The sequence below is a fragment of the Folsomia candida genome, unplaced genomic scaffold (assembly GCF_002217175.1).
Source record: "Folsomia candida strain VU population unplaced genomic scaffold, ASM221717v1 Fcan01_Sc001, whole genome shotgun sequence".
Lineage (NCBI taxonomy): Eukaryota > Metazoa > Arthropoda > Collembola > Entomobryomorpha > Isotomidae > Folsomia > Folsomia candida.
Genome location: NW_019091193.1, coordinates 3,308,681 through 3,321,006, shown reverse-complemented (window position 1 = coordinate 3,321,006; position 12,326 = coordinate 3,308,681). Strand labels below are relative to the sequence as shown.

The window sequence follows — 12,326 nt, the reverse complement described above, 5'->3', positions numbered from 1 at the left end:
ATATGTACATATTTGGAGTGTGACACTATCATTGATGACAACTTCTTGTTTCTGTTTTGAAGATTTTTTAGTCCAAGTTTTTTAGAACTTTCTTAGCGGAAATAACCTCCTCACATTTCTTCGCAATTCGGAAGTCTCTGAGGAACACGAGGTCGGCCACTTGAGTCAATTGTTCTACCACCTGCCAAATAATTATCCAGATTAGTCAGTGCGTGCAACATGGATAAATTATGTATGTATTGAACTAAAATTCTTATGAAACATTGTGCAAAATTCTTTACAAATGGTCTCCACATTCATGTCTAATAAACCGTAGTAACGTTAGAAGTAGCTCACCCTGAAATGATTTGGATATAACTTTGCACCAAAGGTGCAGAATAAGCGAACAATGTGGGCAAAATTAGGATTTCATTTTGCATCAAAGGTGCAGAATAAGCCGACAAAGGAGGTACATATTTGCGACACAAATGAGTACCGATAATGGAAAATAAGCGATGAAAATAGATACATAATTTTCACCTAATATCGACTCTTAGCTCGCTCTCCTGAAAATGCGGTGTCAAGATTGTTTAATTGTTACTGCTAGTTATTCTGTACTTCTGGTGCGCTTTGCATCGATTGTCCCAATTGTTTTGTTCCATACAAAATAGACAACCTAGGTATGTAATTTTGATAGAATTATGCACCAATGGTGAAAAATAAGCGGAAAAAATTGTTAGCCAACTTTGCAGAAACTTTGGAGTATACAAATTCTGCAGAACCGTTCACGCATAATTATGCATGCATAATTAGCATTTCGTATGCACATATCGCTCCGTATTCATATTTTTTGCAGAACAATGGACAAAGTTCGGGTTGAAATTTTCAGAGGGATAATCCAGATCATTTATGATTTTTGATTAAGAACAATCAGTAACTAACAACTAAAGTAATGAAAGCAGAGATGACTCACATAATCCAAGGACTCCTTAGAGTGAGCCGCACTCATGCAGAATCTCATTCTGGCCTCCAAAGTTCCCACGGCGGGGTGTCCCACTGCCGCCGCAATTACTCCACGGTTCCTTAATTCCCTAATAATAAATGTAACTTTCGCCGGGTGTGGACAAGCCACTGGGGCAATAGGAGAATCCAGATCGCCGTAGATGAAGAATCCCCGCTTTATGAGTTCCTCCTTGAAATAGGTGGAATTGCTCTTGAGTTGCGCCACCCGAGCGGTACCACCATCGTCCATTAGGGATTGGATGGAGCTGATTATTTGTTGCGCAATCGGTGGCGGAATCGCAGTCGCGTAGGCGTGAGCATAACCATTTTCTCGTAAATGCTGAACCAGTTGGCGGGAACCCGCAATATATCCGCCCGCCGCCCATAAACTTTTAGAAAATGTACCCATGTAAATGTCCACAGAGTTTGGGTCGCAGTTGAAATAGTCCACGATCCCACCCCCGTTCGGACCCATGACGCCGAAACTGTGAGCTTCTTCGAGGTAAATGTAAAACTGAGGAGATAATTGCGAGTGAATTTTAAGTTGACTTCAGAATTGGGCGGAGAAATACTTACCTTGTATATTTCCTTTAGCCTGAGGAGTTCCGGAAGTCGCAAGATGGAACCGTCCATCGAGTACACGCCTTCAACAATGATGATTATTTTGTCATAATTATGAACCTCTCCGGATTTGAAAAGTTTAATGAGAAGTTTTTCCAAATGGCGTAAATCTAATGGGGAATATGCAGATTAGAATTTGCAAATTCTAATGGCATGAATTTCTACATATTATTTTCTACCATTATGCCGGAATACTCGAACCGATGCTTTTGACAGTCTCAACCCCATAACCACGGACGAGTGGTTTTTAGCATCGCTAAATACCAAGGTCTTCTCATCTATGATTGCCGGAATGTTTAGAACATTCGTAGCAAATCCCGATCCACACACGATGGCGTCTTCAACTCGCAAAAACTTAGCTACCAATTTCTCCAATTCATTGTGAACCGGAAATTCGCCAAATTCATTCCGCGTACTGCACCCTGTCAAGCCAAAGGTATGCATAGAGTTCATCACGTCGTCCATAATTTTTCCGTCGTTCGAGGCAAATCCGAGATAATTGAATGACCCCATGTCCACACAGGTGATCTGTTTTCCGGTGTAACTAAATAAATAGGATATATCTGTACACACGTAAATCAAGTTATTAAGTCTGGAATGCCCTTTATACGATCGTTATGTCTGTCTGTCCGTTGGTTGGATAATACGAGAAAGTACGCCCAAACTAGAAATCTTGAACCTAACTCCAGGAACTCCTAACATTAACAGACAGGGTGAGTTCGAAGATTGGAGATCACACCGCTTAATGTTGGAAAAATCTTAAACGGCCAAAAAGGTCAAATTGCATATGTATATCAATTTGAACGGAAATTAAGCCCCGAACGCAATGGTGACGTCCATTTTTCTTAGGTGAAGCTATGGTGATCTAATGATTAAAAAACACCTAAGTATGCATTTACTACAACGTTCAAAAGTGACAAAACCACATTACTTTACCATTTCTTAACCGATTTTTGCGAAATAAGTGCCGAGAGTTAATTATGAGGGATACGGGTTACTTGTCGAATCCTATGTCGTCGAAAAGGTAAGTCGTCTAAATCAACTTGTCGAATGAAAAACTCGTCAGAAAGGCAAGTCGTCGAATTTAGGTGGCATGAAACTCGTCGAATTTCATGTAACATTATTACTGATTTTACCTATATGAGTTCACACGTATACACAATACATGTGCATCGTGGGACGAATATACACTGCGGACATTCCAAAATATTCAAAATATTACACAGCAGTAATTCGGAGGATTGTTTTGTTCTTTTTACCCTTATATTTTAGACTAAAGATGTCAAATTACTGTTACGAACTGTAACTTAGCAAAGAGAAACTTAAATTTGAAGATAAGCTGTTCTGATGGATTTTGAACAAGCTGAGATAAAAGCTGTACACGACACGTTTCCAGACTCCGTACATCACGGGTGTCATTTTCACTATACTCAAGCGTTGTTTAGGCATTTGACACCCAATTTAAAGAACCAGTACGACCAAGACGTTACAATGGCATTATTAATAAATATTTGGTCTCGCATTTGTTCAGCTCGATGATTTAAGAGTGACATTCCGAGAATTGAAAGTATCGTTCAATTTTAATGGTCAAACTAAACTCGAACTGAATGAATTTTTAGCCCGAGTCAGGGCTTATGTACCCGTCATGTCCGTCTGTCTGTCTGTCTGGTTTGCGATAACTGCCGTTAAACTAATCCGCTCGACTTGAGATTTTGCACAAATGTAGTCTGGGTCAAATGAGGAGTTAAGTTCGAAGATGGGCGAAATCGGTCAAGTGGTTGACCGGTGGGGGTCATATAGGTGGGTGGGGTATTATGCATCAAAATTTCAAAATTGACGTAGAAAGCTGAAATTAGGTGCAGAGGTTGATAATGATTTCTAATGAAGGAATACAAAGTAAAATTGCAAAAATTTTCATCTGGAGGGACCCTAGTGACCCATACCGATTTTTAAAACTTATCCAATCGAACTGAAATTTGATACACAGGTTGTTAATGACTACCAATAGAAGAATATGAATTGAAATTGGACACATATTCACCTGGACAGACCCTATGGGGTGACCCATACCAATTTTTCAAATTCGTCAAATCGAGCTGAAATTTGGTAGACAAGTTGGTAATAGCTCCTAATGAAGTAAAATAAGAAAAATTTTCACCTGGAGGACCTTATTAGGCGACCCAATCAGGTGACCAGGGAGAAAAATATGTGTGCACCAACAAATGTATACGAACCTAGTCACCCGCGTGGCTGGAATTTGCATATGTTGCGTCTAATATTACTAGGATAATATCCTGAGAGTTTTAGGAAAAACAATACACTCGTTTCAAAGTTATGGCCACAGTCGATACTGGTGACCAAGGGAAAAAAATGTGTGGACTAACAAAAATTTAGTGATAGTGGATAAATTTTAGTATATGGGTTACTAAAGGCTCTTAATTGAACAATTCGAAGTTTAAAAAATTTTAATTTGGAAACAGATTTACGCCTGACTCGGGCTATATCAAGTCTGCACTGTAGGTTTTTTAGTTATGTTCAAAAAACCTACATCGGTATAGTATACGATCCACTAATGTTTCCAATACTCTTCTGGAATGTGCACCAAAGTGTATTAGATAATATTTTCAGAACCAATAATGCAGTGGAGGCCTGGAACAGGCGGTTTGGCGTTCTTGCTGAGAGTTCTCATTTAAATGTTAATTTATAAAATTATAATTTATATTTAGAATCGTATTTTATTCAGAAAAATACTGTCGACAAGTATTATTTTCGACCACTTGCCCAAATGACGAGTTACCCTTCAGACGACTCGTCCTCGACGAGTTACTCTTTCGACGACCATGTTTTCGACGAGCTACCCTAGACCCAATTATGATAGTCTAGTTTTGGATTCCAACTCTGGTCGGTTGTGAGCCTACCCATTCCTAAGATATTCTCAAAAAACACCCTCCAAAAAGTGGCATTGCTTTATACGAACAAATTGAGGACCTAAATCAAAAACATACTGTGAAAAAAAGTTTCTAAATATTTTTAGCTTTCAATTAACTTTGAGATAATCAAAATCGGATAAGAAATGGCCACGATATTCATAAATGCAAGTACCACTGGTCACGTGGTATTGCTATATGGTTCGTTGCTATTGCAAGTATTTTAGTCGCACTTCCCTTCGCTTCACCTAAGCCGCCCGTTTTAGGGATCTATCATGTGATCTCAAGGGTCACAAAAGATCGCAAAAGGGTCACTAAATCTTAAATTACATTCAGAAGTACTTATTACAATTTTATCATATTTTGAACGCTGGAGATGAGTATGATACTCAATTTCATGTATTACACACTTCTTTCGCCCCTTGGTTACATGCGTTACAACGGTTTATTGTGATTTTATTATTACTGGTGACTTACTCGAACCCCCACCCGCCGTCATCCTTGAGCTTGCGATCTTCTATAGTGAGAAATTCACCGGGAAGTGTTTTTACCGGAGTGTGCGACAAATCCCGCACATGTCGTAAGCCATGTTGCAAATATATACGGGGTCGTAGAGGTGGATAGCCCTGTGGATTGAGTACATGTTTATTTTTTCCACAGATATTTCTAACCCTTAAAAACTAATCCTACTAACCTCTCTATCCTTCTCGTGTGTACTTCTAAAAAGAAGCCCAATAATTGACCCGAGGAATAAGATGCTGTAACAAATACGAGTCAAAATAGGTTCCAAAATCCACTTCGGCCCATTAGTTTCTGAATTACTGGGGAACAAAGTTTTTATAAGTTGTAACATGTTTTTTATGTGGAAAAATAGACGTGCAACAATTAAAAACTACGTAAAAAAAGATCTAGGTAATTTGAATTAATTTTTTGTAGCTTGAATGTCTTCTCAATGGTCGCACTGCTACTGGCCACTTTTGGTTTGTGCACTTGGATTATCGGTCACCAATCTATGGAAATATTTGCATGTTATTTAACAATTATGTAAGGTACATACTTATTTACATAAGCTTATGCAGGTATTGTGGCATGCATGTATCTATTTCGCAATCATCACTCGTATGTACTTACATACATATTAATTGGGTAACAAATTACAAAAATGTTTCAAGTGTTTGCTTAGTGGGGTTTACCTGTAGCATGTACATATGCAATTTTAGTGGGGCAATTTTAGGTTTCTTTCCAGTCGTAACAGAGCAACTATGTACATATGTAACATAACAAGTTCATTTGGTCTACCTTAAGTAATTGAATGTTGGACAGACTATATGTTGGTAACACGTATGGCGACTAATCCGTGTACACTGGAATTTCCCATGCATCGTCTTGCTCGTTATGAGTTATGGTGGTCGAAATACCGCTCGTCGACACCTGATCGATCGACACGACATATTTATACTTTCTAATGAAGGTATAATTAGATATGTACAAATTTTATGGTTACCAATTATCCAGGGATTGTACTAATAGATACTGTTAAAATATAAGATAATATAGATATATACCCATATATAAGTACATATTTCGTGCCCCAATCCTAAAAAACAATGTCTTACAATAATTTCGAGCAGGTAATTTTTTGCAGAAATTTTTTTCACGACAGACACTGGATATTAATACCACACGCGCATTCAGGGTTATTACTATTACTGGATTTATGAAGGTGTGTATTACACACGCATTGACAAGCGTTGAATAAATTTACCATAAAATAGGTATACATACACGTGGGTATGGAAAGTCATACTTGCCTTCAAAAATAATCGTTTCATGAAATTGTTAGGTTAACTTTTTCAGTTCCAGGGTAGCCTTGGTTAAATAGGTAGATTTGATACATGATCCATCAAACCTCAAAATAAAGGACATCATCATCGAATATTACAAAGAGTATAATATTAATTAGTAATTATTAATTACCCTGATAAATACCGATATGTGCATACATACATACATATACAAAATACAGATAAATATATGCATACATATACTTATAAAATTGAGGGAAAGGACACAGCACAGGACGCACTCATGACGACGTCTTACCTACTACATACGGCTATAAGGTCTGACCAACGCTTTCCGCGCGCCAAAAAATTAGTAGGAGTTATGTTAGACAGTTGTACTATTTTTTATTGAAATCCACATGCAATTGTCTATCAGAAACCATGTTCCGAAAATTTTTGTGACCCAAGGTGCCTAAATGGCAGATCGGCCAAACCGACGTGTTGCAATTTTTTAGCCACATTTTGGTAAACAAAAAAATCGTTATTTTTCAATTGCTCAATAAAAATAGGAACTGATCGCAAGATGGTCGACCGTACCACAAAATGATCCATTGACACTAGCAGTGTTGAGAAGTGAAACAAAAGTGGAAGGGAATTGTCGAAAAGGTAATACAAAATTGCTAAAGTGCGGAAAACCTGAATTCGGGCGAATCCATGCCGGACCCAAAGAAATAGTTGCATACAAATGAACGGCTGAAGTACAACTGTCTCGGGTCCCTAAGCTGGACCAACGGCTTTAAGGCCTGAGGAGGATAACTTTTCAGCTAGACACAAAGGGAAAATAAACCCTCCGAATGTCGGGCGCTGATCATGAGGTACGCGCTTGAGAAATGAAAACAAACATTTCTAAAAGATAAACAAACTTTTACAATTGAGGCCATATAAAATAAAAAAAACACCGTGCCGACACCCCACCGGTCCATATTATTCAGAAAAATTTCAAAAACATTAATGAGACCCACGATCCTTCTTCTGTGATTTTTTTATTGGACAAGTCGAATGGGGTGGGAAAAGTGATTTTTCTTCCTTTATGCGATGAAATTCGTATCATGAATTATTCTTATTAAATATTCGAGCCAATTGTGGAACCCCAGGACCACTTGGTACTCAAAAAATTGCGACTGGACATTCAATATCATGGCCCCGGTCCTGCTCATGGCGCCAAAACAGTTTTTTGGTGGTTAAATTCCAAAATTCCTGACTTCATTTTGGATCAAGAATAAAATTCACTGTCGTCGAACCTTAAGCTACTGGAATGTGACCTATGGTGGAACTGGAGCTAAATGTATCTGTTAAATTCCATATAAGTTTGAAATCCGAAAAAAAAATTTAAAGCATAGATATGAGACCGATATCCCTTTGAATGAGTGCGTACCAGGAGTGAGATGCGGATACCAAGACTTCGGGCTCTTGTAGCGTCAAGAGGAGGAAATTTGGAAAATTGCTTGGTGTATTTCGTAAATAATTTAATGGGCTTTCTCGTGATATAGTTCGTTTTTTAAAATTCACTAAACTGAGTCCGCTACATTAATTTTTATAGTGGCCAGAACTTATTGCAGTAGTAGGTACATGTTAAGCATCCTAACTCATTTAGCAAATTGTGAAGCTCAAAAAATTTATGTCGTGAGGGGATTCGCAAAATATGATTACGCTAATCTCACAAAACTAAGCACTAATAGAGACACTTAAATATTTTGATGCAGTTTCCATGGATTTATGTAATTTGTTTCGCAGGTCATGGTGAGGGTGAGTCTGCGAAACATAAAAATATTCTCAGTTGCTGGGTAAATTTGCGAAAAAAATCCCATGGTTGTCTCGAATGAACTGATATCCTGGATTTCGAATACGAATGTAACTAAATGCATAATATATTATATACTAATTACTGATTTATTATAATAAATATAATCAGTACTCCGGAGTACAGTCAATGGAACAAGTATTGGCAACACCCACACAAGCTAAATAAAATTGGCTATAACTTTGGCATGCATTATCAAATTAGCATGAAAATTTGTACGCATTTAGCAAATCCAATGTAGTGTTCGATTATAATCATGTTTCTGATTTAAATCTAGTAAACATAACACAATTCTGATTTTGACCTCAACGAATCAGATGCAAACCTGCAAAAAGTATTGGCAACATTTGGCCAAATTAATTACTCAAAACAATTTTCTTAACCATCTTCCACATTTCGTTACGGTAAGTTAATTAGGTGACAAAATATGAGGTTAGCTACATTGTAAGTCTACAATTGTGTTGTCTGGAGCCAAAATGGCGACACCATATGAGCTGTATTTGGCGCGGCGAGAAATAATCATGTCTCTTTCACAAAAAAACTTTACTATCGAAAAATCAAAGAGAAAACATACTTTTCCATATTTACTATTGAATAGGTAGCAAAGAAATATAAAATGACAATCTCAGTTTCTACTTTTCCATGATGCGGAAGAAAAAAGTCATCTACGCCCAAAACCTAAGGATGACTCAAGCAACGAACCACTAGAGAGCGGAAGATTTCAGCTTCCAAATCCATGTTAAATTGGAGTATCAACTGTAGGGTCAACATATCATACAATATGGTGATCAATCAAAAATTATGCCTTGGGGTTTCAGGCTCCAGAAGCCCGACCGAAGCGAGAGTACCCAAAGCCAACCACCTCAATAAATCGAAATGGGCTAAATATCACCCTAAATAGAGTTCCGATCAATGAAAAAGGGCCTACTGGTCCGACATAGGCATATTTTACTTATTCGGAGCTCATTAATTGGTTCAAGTCTAGCGGATGCAATAAAAGGCTCAGAAATACTAAAACGTTCTTATGGCAGTTTAACACATAGGAGGATCGATTATAGTTTGGGGTTAAATGACCAGTTCTCGGCGTAGTTACCTGGTCACTATCGATGAAATCATGACCAGGAAGGTGTTGTCGATCATTCCAAACGATAATTTGAAATCATTTAACAAAAACCTGGCCTAGGAAAAAATTTCATATTCCAAAAATGCAGTGACCCCAAACATGTAGCAAAATTAACGATGCAAGTTTTTGGAGACCGAAAAGGTTAAGATTCTTTCGTTGGCTGCACAGTCTCCTGATGTGATTCTGATTGTCCGGGTTAAGAAAAGAGAGACCGATGGGAAACCACTAGTCGAAAAACGAGCTTGTCAAAAGTTTAAAAGAACTGTGGGCAGCCATATAAAAAATCGTTATATAGGAACTTGTCGAATAAATTCCACGACCTATTTCTGCTCTTATTGGGTCGAGGGGAGGTGCCACGCAATACTAGAAGCACTTTGTCGCAGTAAAATTGGCGTTTCGTTGCTCTATGATTTTTTAAGTTAGAGGGTGCCAATACTTTTTGTGGGTTAATTTCGCAAATTTTCCATCAAATTATTCAAAAACTGCGTTAATCTAATTTTAATCAGTAAAACATGATTATAATCGAAAACTACATTAGATTTGCTAAATGCGTACAAATTTTCATGCAAATTTGATAATGCATGCCAAAGTTATAGCCAATTTTATTTAGCTTGTGTGGGTGTTGCCAATACTTGTTCCATTGACTGTACGGACATAAATATGTATGGACTTACCTGTTAGAATTTTTGATAACACATGCATTTATTTTCATTACAAATTTTTCTGAAAGATTAAATATTCACTAATATTCTTCTTATGTTTAAAGGATATTGAATATAAATGTATGTATGTATGCAATATTGTTTGACACTGTATCATTCTACACATGTTGTGACAAATGAATTGTTTCCAACACAAATTTTCATTTTTGAAGAAGTTAAATTTTAATTATTATGTACTGAAAAAATGGTGTGAGTGGACCGTTGCTAAGTTGGAAGATTGAGATGACCTCCTAGGTCAAATCCGGGTCAAGTGATCTCACACCCTCCAGTGGGATATCAATCGATCAGTCTAGATCATACGATCACTTTGGTATATTATAGAATTTTGTGAGCCCTCCTTCGAAATTTAATTTATATCAAATCAACAGAAAAAGTTGGGATATTATTATGTTGCATAGATATTTTATTCAGGAAAACAAGTATTTATTTATTAATTATTGGATCGCAATGTCAGAGCAGGTTCGGTAGTATTGCTTGGAACCATCCCCATACCAGTGCCATTGGAGGACGCATCTGGTGCAAGTAAGCCCTGCTGGGAGGACGACTTGTGCGGTGACCGAATTTCCGGCATTCTTGATCCTGGTGCTTCCGTCGGCCAAGCGGAGCAAGTGGTTATCGAAGCATTCCTCACTCTCGACCCCGGTGTTGGAGTAGTCGCACAGCCTGAACTCGTACCAACCGTCGTGGCCCGCCGCAATCTCGACAGAGACGGGAATCGTTGCACCGGAGTTGTACGTTTTCACGATGATGCCACGTTCAAATTCGCCTGAAAATAGATTTTTTTAAATGGTGAAATATGTCAATTTAGCCTAAAACCGACTCAATTATTCAATTTTTATTCCACAAGTAAAGAATAGTTTTTTTTAAATACACAAAATTTGAACAATGGTGGTTTTCACTACGCATGTATTTAACTGTAGATTTGTAAAAAAAACAATTTGCAAAGGGTTGACTTAAAAGTCCTTCGTAAATAATATTTTCGTAAATATTTTTTGAAAAATTCTCAATTTATCTTAACCCAATGGCATCGGTGGCTATGGTGCTCGAAATACGCTGACTTTCAATTCGTACCAAATATTTTTACGAAAGAAAGAGACTCGTCCACTTTGCGCATATTTACGAAGCTTGGTAAGTGTGGAATTTTCGTAAGTTTAGCCTATTGGCCTATTTACGACATTTATGTACCACAGTTACGAAGGTGATGTGAACACCCTCAATGAAAAATAAGTAAATATAATTTGCAAAAAAGTAGACAAAAATCAAGAATTTTGTATACCCACCTCCAATCTCGTGTTTTCTCGGCCTAGGGTCCAAAATGCTGTCACCGCAGAGACCACACGCCCCAATGAAGGGATCCGTGACGGCCCTGGAGCCGCAAAAGTTTTCATAGTCGTCCGGTTGCCGGCCTGGATTTGCATACTCGTATTCGGGATGTCTCCACAAGGATCCACGCTGAACGGGGTCGGAGATCCGGCCGTGAGCGTTGATCTCAACGACCGCGAAGGCCAAAGCGAGGCAAAGTGCGAAATACTTCATAATAATTGTCGTTAATTTGTCTGCTTGTCTGCGAAAAATCAACTAAATCCTGAACAAGTGAGGCAGCTTGTATTTATGCTGGACAAACCCAGCCGTGTGCAGCCGGTGGTGTGGTACTTTTTTAATAAGTGCACGCGGTGGTACTTGAAAAGTTTGATTGATAAATAGATGAGTGCATAATTGACTATGGGCGTTCTCAAGTGTGAGGAAAGAATGACATTTCAACACAACACGTTTGTCAAAATAATGTCAAAATCACCAAAGTTGTGGAATGTGTAATTATAAATAAATAAATACCAATTCATAAATATGACCACATCATCATTGAACCGATTTATTTTAGAGTAGGGTTCCACTCTGTGAAATTAATGAATTAATGCATATATGCAAAAAAATTATTTGAAAACATATACATGTTTGTATGCAAGTAATGAAGTAGAGAAACCTGCCACGATTCTAGAATGTTGCATATTCAAAAACGCTGCGACGAAGGGTCAAAGAAATGGGTGGGATCCTATGATATCGAAATTTTAAATTATTCATCAAGTTCGAATTACCTTATGCACAAATGACACTACACACGCCATAGTTGCGCTATTTTGACACTTGACCCTTCAATAACTTTCATATAATATAATAATAATAATAATAATAGCCTTTATTACCCTCATTTACTAGTACTAGGGAATGCACAAAAATGAAATTTTAGCATAGCACACTAGCCTATTTTCGTGAGCTTACAAACAGAAATAACTTACTTTAAATGATTAA

General features: G+C 37.6%; 2 protein-coding genes across 2 annotated transcripts; both read right to left on the bottom strand.

Annotated features, from left to right (window-relative positions):
* Window positions 1–67: 67 nt before the first annotated feature.
* LOC110848287 (serine palmitoyltransferase 2) lies at window positions 68–2,115 on the bottom strand. Its single transcript, XM_022095505.1, has 4 exons — window positions 1,782–2,115; window positions 1,558–1,712; window positions 953–1,495; window positions 68–181 (listed from the first exon to the last, which is right to left on the bottom strand). The coding sequence occupies exons 1-4, from the start codon at window positions 2,113–2,115 to the stop codon at window positions 68–70; spliced, it is 1,146 nt and encodes a 381-aa protein (XP_021951197.1).
* An 8,284-nt stretch (window positions 2,116–10,399) lies between these two features.
* On the bottom strand, window positions 10,400–11,626 carry LOC110841931. The gene is made up of 2 exons (XM_022087633.2): window positions 11,300–11,626; window positions 10,400–10,785 (listed from the first exon to the last, which is right to left on the bottom strand). Exons 1-2 carry the CDS (start codon window positions 11,553–11,555, stop codon window positions 10,454–10,456), a joined length of 588 nt encoding a protein of 195 aa, XP_021943325.1. The 5' UTR covers window positions 11,556–11,626; the 3' UTR covers window positions 10,400–10,453.
* Window positions 11,627–12,326: the final 700 nt, after the last annotated feature.